The 14,120-nt window shown below is 46.2% G+C and overlaps 1 protein-coding gene across 12 annotated transcripts in view; it reads left to right on the top strand.

Annotated features, from left to right (window-relative positions):
- Nucleotides 1-13,712, top strand: part of ttn.1 (titin, tandem duplicate 1) — a 161,136-nt gene extending 147,424 nt beyond the window's left edge. For 11 of the 12 annotated variants that reach the window (XM_047337052.1, XM_047337051.1, XM_047337050.1 and 8 more), the window contains 12 exons: nt 93-677; nt 772-1,074; nt 1,365-1,664; nt 1,784-2,359; nt 2,462-2,767; nt 2,929-3,534; nt 3,686-8,763; nt 8,879-9,035; nt 9,113-9,402; nt 9,523-9,676; nt 9,995-10,306; nt 12,359-13,712. In XM_047337052.1, the coding sequence (XP_047193008.1) occupies nt 93-677; nt 772-1,074; nt 1,365-1,664; nt 1,784-2,359; nt 2,462-2,767; nt 2,929-3,534; nt 3,686-8,763; nt 8,879-9,035; nt 9,113-9,402; nt 9,523-9,676; nt 9,995-10,306; nt 12,359-12,651 (8,960 nt within the window). In that variant the 3' untranslated portion in view covers nt 12,652-13,712. The remainder of the gene's footprint in view (nt 1-92; nt 678-771; nt 1,075-1,364; nt 1,665-1,783; nt 2,360-2,461; nt 2,768-2,928; nt 3,535-3,685; nt 8,764-8,878; nt 9,036-9,112; nt 9,403-9,522; nt 9,677-9,994; nt 10,307-12,358) is intronic. The other variant, XM_047337053.1, reaches the window with a different exon arrangement.
- The last annotated feature ends 408 nt before the right edge of the window (nt 13,713-14,120 follow it).

Here is a 14,120-nt window from a genome sequence, read left to right as displayed (position 1 = left end):
ACACCACAAAATTAAAATCAGGTACCGGTTTTGATGTTGTTACTCATTTGTGTAAAATAAAACTGACTCTTGTGACTATCTTTCTTCTCCAGAATCTCCTGATTATGAGCTGGAGCTGAAGTACAAAGATGTGTACGTTGTCCGCCAGGGAGGAGTAGTTAGACTCTCTGTTCCCCTCAAGGGTAAACCTCTACCAGTTTGCAAATGGTCAAAGGATGGAGGTGCAGTCTCCACGAAGGCCATGATTGCCTCTACCGAGGATGCCAGTGAACTGGTGATCAAGGGAGCTGAGAGGAGTGACTCTGGTGTGTATGACCTCCTGCTGGAGAATAAGGTTGGCAAAAAGAAGGCCCAAATCAAGGTGAAGGTCATTGGGCGCCCAAGTGCTCCAGAAGGACCAATGGTCTTTGAGGAGATACAGGCAAACTCTGTCAAGGTGGCCTGGAAGGCACCCACTGAGGACGGTGGCTCAGAGATCTTGGGTTATATTGTAGAAAGACGTGAAGCAGCAAGAAACGCCTGGTACACTGTGGACTCCAGAGTGACTGACACTCACCTGGTTGTCAAGGGCCTGAAGGAGGGAACAGAGTACCACTTCAAGGTCACGGCTGAAAACTCCTTTGGCATTAGTGCCTCTCTGAAGTCGGAGCAGCCACTGGTGCCAACGACTCCTCTTTGTAAGTAATCCCCTTTCTCAGTCCATATTTCAAAGTGTCTTTGACCTGAGATCATTCAGTGATTACTCAAAATATCACTTTTATTTAAAACCAGGTCCTCCTGAGCCTTCAAGCTCTCCACCTGAGATCATGGACGTCACAAAGAGCTCCGTGGCACTGGCCTGGTCCAGACCAAAGGACGATGGTGGTTCTGCCATCACTGGCTACTTTGTTGAGTACAAGATGGTGTCTACCGAGACATGGTCCCGCCACCAGACCAAGATCACCTCTTCCATGTTTACTCTGCCCGGACTCACACCAGACGCAGACTACCAGTTCCGTATTATTGCTGTCAACAACATTGGTGAGAGCAAGGCCTGTCCTGTGTCTGACACAGTCACATGCAAGGATCCTTTCGGTGAGTCTTCTCTCATACTAAAATGTATTAACCAATAATTAATAGAGCTATAATTGTTATAGTTCATGGAATTTTAGTGGCCATGGGCCAATTAGATGTGAATAATCCATGAGGATGTTGAATCAGAAGCAACTGGATTTGGTTTGGGTGAACTATGACCTGGATGAATGAAAATCTCCACAGACAATGTGAATAATATTTCACTGTAAAATCAATAAGATAAAGAATCAAATAAGATACAGTAGTTGTCACAAAAACAGCTATTAATGTTTTTATGACTTTTATTTCAGACAAGCCAAGTCAACCAGGTGAGATTGACACAGTGAATGTGACAAAGAACTTTATAACTATACGCTGGCAAGCTCCAGAATGCGATGGTGGAAAGGAGGTCCTGGGCTACTGGGTGGAGTACAGGAAGTCAATTGAGAGCACCTGGAAGAAATGCAACAAGCAGAGGCTGAAGGAAAAGGAGTTCAGCATGCCTGGACTAACTGAGGCCACAGAATATGAGTTCAGAGTGTTTGCTGAAAATGAGACTGGAATGAGCAGACCCCGAAGGACTACCACCTGCATCAAGACCAAATTGAGTGGTGAGTGGACGGCAACATACAGTTTTAAAATAATTTCCAGGCGTTAAGCCAAATTCTTACAGAATTATGTCACTGAATAATTAACTTTATAACTCAAATAACTTGTTTTGTGTTTACAGTTGAAACTAAACCAAGCCTGAGAAAGGAAATGGATGAAGTAACTGTCAAGCTTGGTCAGCCTGCGGTCATGAAGTGCCAGATCATTGGTAGACCTGTCCCAGAAATCAAGTGGTATCATGCCTCCAAGGAGATTGTCGAGTCCCGCAAGTATGAGATGAGCTCTGATGGCCGTAACCACTCCCTGTCAATAATGACCGACCAGCAGGATGATGAGGGACAGTACACATGTAAGGCTATCAATGATGCTGGGGAAGCTGAGACCATGGGCGTCCTGGTGCTGGAGGCTGCTCCAACCTTCCATCCTGACTACACATTGAAGGAAACCTACTATGCTGGCCTGGGAACCACTCTGCGTATCCATGCCATGTACATCGGCCGTCCAGAGCCAAAGATCATGTGGCTGCACGGAGCAAAGACCCTGGAGAACACAGAAGAAATCAGTATTGAGACAACTGAGCATTACACACACCTGATCATCAAGAATGTGCAGCGCAGAGTCCACGGTGGCAAATACAGAATTAGATTGCACAACCACTTTGGCAGGGCTGACACTGCGTTCAATGTTGAAATTTACGGTATGTTCATGTCAATTACCAGCAGAGAGTGCAAAAACACATGCATTTGAACAGGTGATATGATCATATTTTAATAATTCAATCTAATACCACTGTTTCCAGACAAACCTGACATGCCTCAGGGTCCCATCATCCTGGATGCCCTCCTGAAGAATTCAGTCATCATCAGCTGGAAGCCTCCCAAGGACAATGGAGGCTGCATGATCACCAACTACATCGTGGAGAAGCGTGAGGACAAGGAGGGTGCAGATTGGGAACTGGTGTCGTCATCCATTAACGGCACATCTTGCCATGTCCCTAACCTCATCGACAGTGCCGGATACTTCTTCCGTGTATACGCCCAGAATCGCTATGGCAACAGTGAGCCATTGGAGCTCACCTCACCTATTCTTATCAAGAGCCAATTGGGTAAGTTTAACCCAATATCAATTTATGTTTTCAGAAAATAAATACAGAAATTCGTACCTTACGATGTAAGAGAATAACAGTACTACATCATATCAGTTCACATATAAAGAGATACACAGTTACACTGTATGTCTTTTGATTTGACATATTTCTGTCCACAGAGAAACCATCACCACCTTTGTTGCCAGTCGTGTCTGGAATCACCAAAGACTCCTGTGTTGTTTCCTGGAAGCCTCCACTCAGCGATGGTGGCTCCAAGATCAAGAGCTACAGTCTTGAGAAAAAGCACAAGAAGGACAGGAAGGAATGGACTGAATGGACTCTGGTGACCACAGACGAGATCAAACAGACAGTGTTCTCTGTCAAGCATCTGACCGAGGGTGTCGAGTACATCTTCCGCGTGAAGTGTGAAAACCTGGGAGGACAGAGTGACTACAGTGAAGAGACCACTCCCATTGTTCCAGCCACAGCAGTCGAGATCCGTGCTCCAGCCTTCAAGGAGGAATTGAGGAACATGAGCGTCAAGTTCAAGAGCAATGCCACCCTTGTCTGCAAGATCACAGGACAGCCCAAGCCTGTGATTAAATGGTTCAGACGAGGAAAGGAGATCCATTCTGATGGAAAGAAGATCAAGATCCAGGAGTTCAAGGGAGGTTACCACCAGCTGGTCATCTCCGAGGCTGATGAGGAAGACTCCACTGTGTACCAGATCAGAGCCACCAACCAGGGAGGCTCCATCTGTGCCACAGTCTCTTTGGATGTTGAAAGTACGCTCAATTTCTACAATTAACACTTATACTGACTTGTACAAAACCAACATATGCATGTTAAACTTTATGATATTAATTAATATTCTAATTAATATTTCAATATGAATTTAAATATGAAATAACATCTCACAATTTCTCTCATTTCTAGTCCCCGCCAAGATCCACCTGCCGAAGAACCTTAAGGACAAGGAAGCCATCCCTGCCCTGCGTGGAGAGATGGTTAATATCAAGATTCCTTTCGGAGGCAAACCAGATCCTGTCATTACATGGCAGAAAGGACAAGATCTCATTGACAGCAATGGCCACTACCAGGTTATCGTAACAAGGTCATTCACTTCTTTGGTGTTCCCCAATGGAGTAGAGAAGAAGGATGCTGGTTTCTACATTGTGTGTGCCAAGAACAGATTTGGCATTGACCAACAGACAGTTGAGCTGGATGTGGCTGATGTGCCTGATCCTCCACGTGGTGTCAAAGCCAGTGACGTTTCCAGAGACTCAGTCACATTGAACTGGGTGGCGCCAGCTAATGACGGTGGCAGTAGGGTCATCAGCTACATCATTGAGAAATGCCCCACCACTGCTGAGAGGTGGGAGCGTGTTGCCCAGTCACGTGACACGCGTTACACCATTATCAATCTCTTTGGAGGAACCAGCTATCAGTTCAGAGTCATTGCTGTGAACAAGTTTGGACAGAGTGCATCATCTGAGACCAGCGGACCCGTAATGACCAAAGAGGACAAATCCAGAGTACTGCTCTACGATAGGGAGGTTGACGATACTGGACGTGTTCCCAAGGGCAAGGCTCCACACTCTGAAGCCAAGAATTTGCATAACAAATATTCTATCGCAGAGGAATTGGGCAGAGGTCAGTTTGGCATTGTCCACCGCTGTGTTGACATCAGCTCTGAGAAGACATACATGGCTAAATTCGTGAAAGTGAGAGGTGCTGACCAAGCAATTGTCAAGAAGGAAATTGCAACATTGAAGCTGGCCAAACACACTAACTACCTTCTCCTCCATGAGTCTTTCGACAGCCCAGAGGAGCTTTGGATGATCTATGACTTCATCTCTGGTGTTGACATCTTTGAGCGCCTCAGCACAGCTGACTTTGAGCTTAATGAGTGGGAGATTGTTAACTACATCAGACAGGTATGCTCAGCTCTTGAGTTCCTGCATGCTGAGAGCTATGGACACTTTGATATCAGACCTGAGAACATTGTGTACACAACTAGAACCAGCTCTAATGTGAAGATCATTGAGTTGGGCCAGTCCAGACATCTGACTCCTGGAGACCAAATCAAGATTCAATATACCACTGCAGAATATGCTGCCCCCGAGATCCACCAGTGTGACATGGTCAGCTCTGTCACTGATATGTGGTCGGTTGGTGTTCTTGCCTATGTACTTATCAGTGGACTTAATCCATTCACATCTGAAACCAACCAACAGATGATTGACAACATCTCCAATGCAGCCTATAGCTATGATGATGAATCCTTTACACAGGTCAGCGTTGAGGCACTAGATTTCACAGACCGCCTAATGACAAAGGATCGCAAACATCGCATGAGTGCTTCTGAGGCTCTGGTGCATCCTTGGCTCACCAAACCTACAGAGAGGATCAGCACAAGAGCAATCCCAACTGGCAGGCACAAAAGATACTACCAAGCAATGGTGAAAAAAGAGTGGAGCACTGTCATCTCTGCAGCCCGTGTTGCCAGTGGTGGCTCCATCAGGTCCCAGCGTGGAGTCTTTGTTTCAAAAGTGAAAATTGCTCCATTTGAACACGGTCCTCTTGCAGGACAGATCAGCCATGCAGTGGTGAATGAAGGAGACAGTGTGAAATTCATCTGCCACATTGACAACTATGATAGCACTACTGAAGTAACATGGTATTGTGGAGTTAGGCAACTTGAAGCCGGTGACAAATATGAAATTGAATATGAGGACGGCCTGGCTGTAATCACCATCAACAAGGTCACAAGAGCAGATGATGGTACTTATAGATGCAAGGTTGTGAATGAGTATGGTGAGGACAGTGCCTTCGCAGAGCTGTTTATCAATGGTGTTAGATCTTACTGCGACTTCTTCACCACCCGTGTGGTCAAGAGAACAAAGCGCAGAATTGACACTGCCAGAATGCTCCAGAAACCACCAGAGTTTACCCTTCCTCTGGTCAACCATACAGCCTACATTGGTGAGGATGTGCGCTTTGGCGTTACTATCACTGTTCACCCTGAGCCTCGTGTCATCTGGCACAAATCGGGACAGAAACTAATCCCTGGATATGATGACAAGAAGTATACCTTCATCAGTGACAAGGGTCTGTACCAGCTGATTATCCACAAACTGGATAATGAGGATGATGCAGAATACAGTGTTGTGGCCCGTAACAGGTACGGTGATGACAGCTGCAAAGCTCGTCTTACTGTTGTTCCTCGACCTAAACCAGCAGATCTTACCCTGAGGCCCATGTTTAAACGACTGCTAGCAAATGTAGAGTGCAGGGAGGGCCAGAACGTGCGCTTTGAAATTAGAGTATCCGGCCATCCTGCACTGAAGTGGGAGAAGGATGGCACACCTTTAGCCTTTGGACCATCTATTGAGGTTGTCCATGAGGGTCTTGATTACTTCATCCTTCATGTGAAAGACACTCTCCCTGAAGACTCTGGTGTATACAGAGTAACTGCTACCAACTCTGCTGGATCTGCCAGTTGCCAGGCCACACTCAAAGTAGAACGTGTCACTCATGTGAAGAAAGAATATGAGCCCAGTGAAAAGGAAAAGAAAAAGCTATCTGGACAGGAGGAATTAGACAAAAAGGTGAGGTTGTCTCAGATTATGTCTGGCACTGTTATTGCACCTCTACCACCTGCAGCGGTACAAGCTGTAAGGGAGGCAGCAACCATGTTCAAACCTGCTGTGACAACAAAGAAGGGTGAGAAGACTGAGGCTGAGATACAGAAAGAACAAGAGGAAAGAAAGAAACGTGCAGATGAGAAGAGGTTGCGAATGCCCTATGTCGTCCCCACTCCCCGCGTCATTAACCCTGCTGTTCTTGAGGAAGACGTGGAAATAAAACACTTTAAGCCACTCTCTGACATGAAATGGTACAAGCAGCTGCGTGATCAGTATGAGTTCCCTGAGCCTATGGAGAAAATCAAGCAGAAGAGGATGAAACGCATTCGCCTCTCCAGGTGGGAGCAGTTCTATGAGGTGCCAATCAGGATCAAGGACCAGTATAAGCCTAAATGGCGCATCTCATCCATGACTCAGGATGACTTGGAGACTGTGAGGCCCGCTAGGCACCGCACTCCTTCCCCTGAGATGGAGGCATACCACCGCATCAGAAGGAGGTCCCTGGGTGACCTGTCAGACGAGGAACTGCTCCTGCCTGTGGATGAGTATCTGTCCATGAAGAAAACTGAGGAGGAAAGGCTTCGTCTAGAGGAAGAACTGGAACTTGGCTACTCTGCTTCTCCACCAAGCCTAAGTCCTGTTCGCTTTGAACTCTCTGCCCTGCGCCCCTCATCTCCTAGAAGAGTCTACAGTGATGATGAAGAGGGAGAAGAGGTCAAGAGATATGACTCCTACCGAATTCCATCAAAATATGAGGCTGGTCCAAGTTTTGTTCAGCTCCGCCAGCGTCACGACAAAGCCACATACAAAGCTCCAAGACAGAAGCAGAGAGTTTATGAAGAGAAACAAGACCAAGAGCTGCTGCGCCCACACACAACAGCTCAGAGAATATCCTCTTACAAGAGTGAACTTAAACGCATGGAGTTTGAGGAGAAGACGCGACCCTTTAAAAAGGATACAACAGCCACTTTTGTGACAGTCTCTGAAGGCATTGAATCTGAGCACCTGACAACCTTTACCTCAGAATATGTTCCTAAACCCATTAAGAAGCTTCCAATGCCTGAACCGGAGGGAAGAAGATCTACTACCACAGAAAAGGCCGCAAAGATAGATGTGGCGTTTCCAAGGGTTGACTTTGCATCCAGATATGAGGAGAGGAAGCACGCTCTGAGATCAGAGAGAAGATCAGTGGAGAGAACGGTTGAGGTAGTGACGCAGGCTCCTTTCAGCCTTGACCATGCCCCACGTATCACCATCAGGATGCGATCTCATCGCGTACCTTATGGATCCAACACAAGGTTCACCCTGAATACCCAGGCCAAACCAGAGTGTGAAGTGAAGTGGTTCCATAATGGGAAAGATATTCATCAGAGCAGCAAATACCACATGACCAATATCAGTGGAGTCCTGACTCTCCAGATCATCAACTGTGTGACTGAAGATGCTGGCACTTACCGTGTGGTCTGTAAGAACACCAAAGGAGAGACCTCTGACTATGCCACATTAGATGTAGCAGAAGAATATGCTGCTTTCTCTTCACTCCGCAAAGATGAGGAGCCGCCATCCTCCCATCTGCCTGAAATGACCAGAACAGAGGTGTATCATGTCTCCTCATCTAAAATGACAGAAACTAGGACTGAAACTGTGAAAGAGACCACCACTGTTGTTGAGAAGCCGAGGGAGAGGCCCGGTGTTCCTGCTCAGATCTTGACCAAACCAAAATCTCTGACTGTGGAGGAGGGAGACCTTGCCAGATTTGAATGTGATGTGGTTGGTGAACCAGCACCTTCTATCACCTGGATGCATGAAGGAGCAGTCGTAGCTTCCTCGGCCCGCCACCACGTTGTCTCTACTCAATACAACTCCTCTTTTGAGATCTCTGCTGTTGAGATGTCAGATGAAGGCAGCTACACTCTGCTGGTGGAGAACACTAGAGGCAAACAAGAGACACATTTCACTCTGACAATCCATAAAACTGAGTCCAAGGAGAAAGTCATTGCCCCTCCCAGAATCACCTCCCCAGAGGCGAAGTCCCCTCATCCCAAGTCCCCTGAACCAGTCAAATCTCCTCAGAGAGTCAAGTCCCCTGAGCCAATCAAGTCACCTCAGAGAGTCAAGTCTCCAGTCTCACCAAAATCCCCAACACCAAAGTCCCCTACTCCAAAATCCCCACCTCCATCCCAAAAGGAAAAAGTAACTTCTCCAATCAAGTCACCAACTAGAGTGATGTCACCAACTCTGGAGAAGAAGCCAACCTTCTCTGCCAGTCTGAGCGACGTCACTGCGACCTCTGACTCCATCGTAAAACTGTCCGTGAAGGTGACCGGAGATCCCAAACCTTCGATATCATGGCTGAAGGGTGGAAAGGTAACTTGCACTCATACTCAAACTATTCTGCTGTTCGTTCAGTTGTTTTAATGTATAAAAGATCAGTGACTTATTTGCATGAATTAACGACTGAATCCTATGTGATGTTGGACAGGCTCTCTCTCAGGGTGGGAGGTATGAAATCTTTGAGGAGTATGGCGCAACATACCTTGAGATCTATGAATCAGGAGTCTCTGATAGTGGGGTGTACAAGTGCACTGCTACTAACAGTGCTGGATCAGTGTCGACTACCTGCACAGTCACTGTACAAGGTAAGAAAAAACCTTCTTGTGTTAACAAATCTTCTTCATTAACCTGCAGCTACTAAATCTAGTTTCTCTGTTATTAGACACAAAGAGTTCCAAAACAAGAGCTGAAATCTCTGAGGAAGTCATGAAAAAGGAAATGGCCCAGGAAGAAGTCCTGTCGTTTGTGAAGGAGGTCAAGTCCTCCCATAGTCAACTGTCTGTTGCAGAGGCTCAGTTTGAAACTGCAGTCACAACCAAGCACTCGGCTGCACCCCAGTTTGTGGTGCAGCCCAGGTCCCAGAATGTGGATGAGGGACAAAATGTCAAATTCACATGTGAAATCAAAGGAGAGCCTTCACCTGAGGTGGAGTGGTTGAAAGACAACGTGATGGTGAGTAGTTTGCTCCAGAAACTTGATCTGTACTCGAGACAAAAATGCAGTCATTTTAGTGTAATTCAGAATATCTCAACCTGTGCAGCAGATGTAACCCACTCTACTCTCTCTTTGCAGATTTCTGTCACATCAAACATTCGACTCCGCAGCTCCGAACATGTTTACACTCTGGAGATATGTGAAGCCACAGTTGAAGACAGTGGGAAATACACAATAAAAGCCAGAAACCAGTTTGGGCAGTGCTCTGCAACATCGTCCCTCAACGTCCTCAGTAAGATTACTCTGCATTTCAACTAACACAGTTCGTGGCTTGGACACTGACGTATGTTGATAGAAATAGCTTCAAGGTTCAGTATGAAGGGTGTAGTGACATCTAGTGGTGATAAGGGACTTGTAAGTACGTGAAAACATGTTTGGTCTGTAAAATAAGATCAATTCCTGGATCCTACATGTTGGACCTTAAAATCTAAATCTAAATTTTAGACCCCCACAGCTCACACTGTGTGTTTGACGACATTGCATTCTGTGTGATCAGACCTGTGCACATTGTGATATGAGCCGTGTGTTTGTGTCATTTGCATCTTTGCAGCTCTTGTTGAAGAACCAACAAAAATGATTATTGTGGAGCAAAGAGCTTCTTCTGATGCTGCTGCTGGCATGTCCGCCTCGTCCGTTCACATGGAGAACGTTTCCATGCAGGCCGACAGCTACAGCAGCAGCTCCCACTCTGCTGCCGCCCAGTGTTCATTTGAGAGCATGTCTGCAACTAGCATGTCTGCCATGATGGCAGGGTCAATGGTTTCCATGAGCTCCAGTAAACAAATGATGGAAATGTCCGCTCACTCGCATGTGGAGGCCTCCTCCTCCTCGCTGAGCACCCGAACCACAGGGGTCAAAAGAGGTGAGACGCATTTTGAAAATTGCCTGAATCAGTCGGTAAGTTGCACTGAATGAACTCAAAATAATGGGATGTGGGCCGTGAATGATCTGAGCATCTTTGTGAGGAAAAGCAAAGATGAGTGTGATGTAAGAAGTCCTGCTTGTTCAGAGAAAAGTTATTCTTGAGCCCTTGTCACTGGGAATGGTTTCCTTCCAGTCATAAGAAATAAGACGCAGAGTTCATAAAAAATAAACGGCATCAGTTGTAGATGAATGGAACTCACTGATCGATGAGTCGATGACTTCCAGGAGGCCAATGTACCGGAGTGAACGTTGAGCCGCAAGGCAAAGCTTTTGATTTACCAGTGACGCGATACTAAAAGACAAATGGACATGACATTTTAATAAACTGTACATCAGTCAGTAGGGATGCACCGATCCAGCTTTTTCAGTCCCGATCCGATACCGATACCTGGGCTTAGGGTATCGGCCGATAACCGATACCGATCCAATACCACTGTTGAATTAATAAACTGTACACCAGGGTTTAAATGTTCTTCTATACACCAGCATTTTATTTTACAGCACCCACATAGAGGCTCAACATAAAGGAAGACACTGAGGGAGCAGTAGTTCAAAAGGTCCCAGGTGTGTGGGATATATTCTGATATTCACAACAGCAAAAAACATTTATTAATAACACTATAGCAAGAGGCACACATATATGCATGCCATCAATACCATTAGTACAGATTTTTAAACCCATCTGCAAAATGTCCACAAATACACCTGTCAGCAGCACGTGCACAACCCTTCACCTCAAGAAGAGCAAAGCGAGCGACTGTGAGACACACACACTTAAACAGAGAGAGAGAGAGAGCGTCAGCTGTCACTTTGTCACTCAGCGTCGGCATGGTCCGGTAAAATAAAACAAATCTCATCAGTCCAGTCACTTTGCCACCTTTTGGTGCGGGCCATGCCATTAATTATCTGACTTACTCTGATATTTCACTCAGAGGACCAGCGGATCAGCTGGTGTGTGTGCGCGGGATATGATCCTTTTTTTCTTTCTCCACGCGCGGTACGTCTTCACGTGTACGCGCTCTCTACACAAGCGGAGGTCGACGTATAGCGTGGGATGAGACAGGTGCGTCAGAGCCAGTGGATCTTCGTGGACGTGTGGGTCAGACACTTGGCTCCTTCGGCCTGGATGTGGCCCGTGGGCCGTCCAATGGGCTTGGCTGCTGGTCACCTCGCCATGTGGAAGACAGTGAAGGCATCAGGCTGGACTCTAACATTATTTTCCTAACTTTGTAAAATGTTGTTACTCTGTGTTTGTTGCTGCGCATGCGGCGGACACGTGTTGTGGCGTCACTAACATAGAATTGAAGTGAATAGATCGGCTCATGGATTGGCCTCATGTATCCAATATCCGATCCAGCTAATTAGTCAATATCGGTGCATCCCTATCAGTCAGACACGTTGTCCATGTCCATGGTACAACTCAGAGTTCACCAGCAACAGTGTCCCACAGCAGACAACCTGAGAGAACCGTCCAAGACCCTCAACCTCAGCATCCCCCTCCAGCGGAGACCTTTCCTCCCTCAAAATCCCATGAACTTCTCCAGTCGTTCATCTCAGGAGCTTTGACAGTGAAGAGAAAACCAAATGACTCAACACTGACACTATAAAATACTGTTCACAGAAACACAAACCTAGAAAAGTTCACATCAACCCTCTAGGACAAGCTTGTCATGGGCAGCCACTCTTCAGATATATTCAGATTCATATAATTATAAATAAACTGACTGTGCAGTGATTAAATCCATTATATACATGAACATATAACGTGATAAGTAACAAAGTCAGTGACTGTGATGAGGAACCTGGTCGCTCGCAGCTCTAACAACCTTCGTGCTCTGTGACTTGTTCGTACTTTAGGTGAAATTTGTATTGTATGTCTGTGACTATCATGTGATCATCAGTTACGACGTCAAACTAACAAGAGTTTGTATAATATTCATTTTCACAAATACCAAACTTCCACACCTGACTTCTCTCTCTGCGTCCGAAGGCACTCCACCGAAGGTGGAAGCTCTTCCAAGGGACATCAACGTCGAGCCGGGAAAGTCCCTGACGGTGGTGGGGGTGATCTCCGGAGACCCCACTCCCTCTGTCCAGTGGGTCCGCTCCGGTCGCCCTCTCCCCAGCGGGGACCGGCGGTACCACGTGGAGAACACGGATGACCTCTCCACCCTCATGATCTCTGCAGTGAAGGAGGACGACGGCGGCGCATACACCCTCCGACTGTCTAACGAGCTTGGCTCCGACTCCGCGACCGTCAACGTTCACATTCGCTCAATGTAAAAAAAAAAAATATATATATTTTCCCCATTTCCCCGATCCAGAACCTTTTTGTTTAGTGAATTAGCAAAAATAATCTACTTGATAAAGATCTGGATTTTTCTGTTCTTGTAAATATGAACTATTTTTGTACCAAATTTGACATTAATTTATGCCAAACTAGACTCGAGTCTAACGTTGTTATAAAATGTGCCATATTGGACAATTATGACTTAGGAACCACTTTTCTGTGACATGTACATAATGTATATAGCCGAATTGAACGGTTATGGGAAATGTATGCATTGTTATTTATGACAATAATATGAACTGAAACAAAATGAAACTTAATGTGGTTCAACAGGAGAAAGTTTCTCCAGGAACGAATACCCTGTTGAACTGAGAAACTAAACTCTGTGCCTCAACGATACGTTGACGTGTTAAGATCGCCTCGGCAGGTAGAGAGGCTCCCTGCCGATGTTCACAAACAGGAAGACGAACTTATTGTTCTGGATGCACGTCGCTGCGTGTGATATTACAGTTTCCTACAAGTTGTACCGTGAGCATAAGACCCTGAGCGCTGTTTGCATCACCCTCATGTAAGGAGCGTGAACCGGCCTTGTGCTCCGACTGACTGTGTCGTACCACCACGATTTGATGACCTGCTCAGAGTGCGAGCGGCCTGCACTCTGAGCGTTTAGATTTTTTATGAAAGAGCGCTGCGTCTGGCGCGGGACGGCCCGGGTCGGCTTCTCTAAGAACCTAACACCTCCAGAGAGCCGACGCCGGCTCTGCTGTGCAGACGTAGCGCCGTCTCTTGGAGGATAGTTAGCCAACGTGTTTGTGTGTTCGAGTGCGAGTGTTTTTAGCTTTTAGTCGTTTCACCTTGTCAGTGGTCAGGGTCGTCTCCTCCTTCTTCTTCTTCTTCACCATCCCATCTGCCGTGGGAGGAAGGAGAAGAGCAGCAGTTGTGTTTTACCCTGCACCTTGATTTTAATGATCTGTTGATGTAGAACTATATTTCATCCTCCTCGAGTTTTATGCATTACTGATTTAATAAAGCATGATTTTCAGCACAACACAAACATTGTCTGTGTTTTTATTGTCTTTGTTTCGCTGCTCAGGACGATGAACTCTTGTACAGTCAGAGGTCAGGGCGTGGTCTGACTGACAGGTCGTCCACCTACACCTGCACCTATTGGACGGTACCAGCTGTCAATCACTCTGTAGCCACGCTCCAACACATCCGGTGCTTTATGGTCTGTTTGACTGTAAATGAACCATCGTGTGTTGAAGAAGACTTGAACCATAAACTCCTCAGAAAATTGTTTCTGGCTATAAACATAAGAGACACACACACAAACCAGGGTTGAATGTTTATCTTGTTTTCTTAGACATGTATATACAGACTTCACCACACTAGTGAGGACCCTCGGAACCTGAACCCCCCCCGATCAATAATAAATATAATCTATGATAATAAATAAGACCTC

Source organism: Scophthalmus maximus, chromosome 14, assembly GCF_022379125.1.
Source record: "Scophthalmus maximus strain ysfricsl-2021 chromosome 14, ASM2237912v1, whole genome shotgun sequence".
Classification (NCBI taxonomy): domain Eukaryota; kingdom Metazoa; phylum Chordata; class Actinopteri; order Pleuronectiformes; family Scophthalmidae; genus Scophthalmus; species Scophthalmus maximus.
This window is presented reverse-complemented; position numbering and strand designations above follow the sequence as displayed.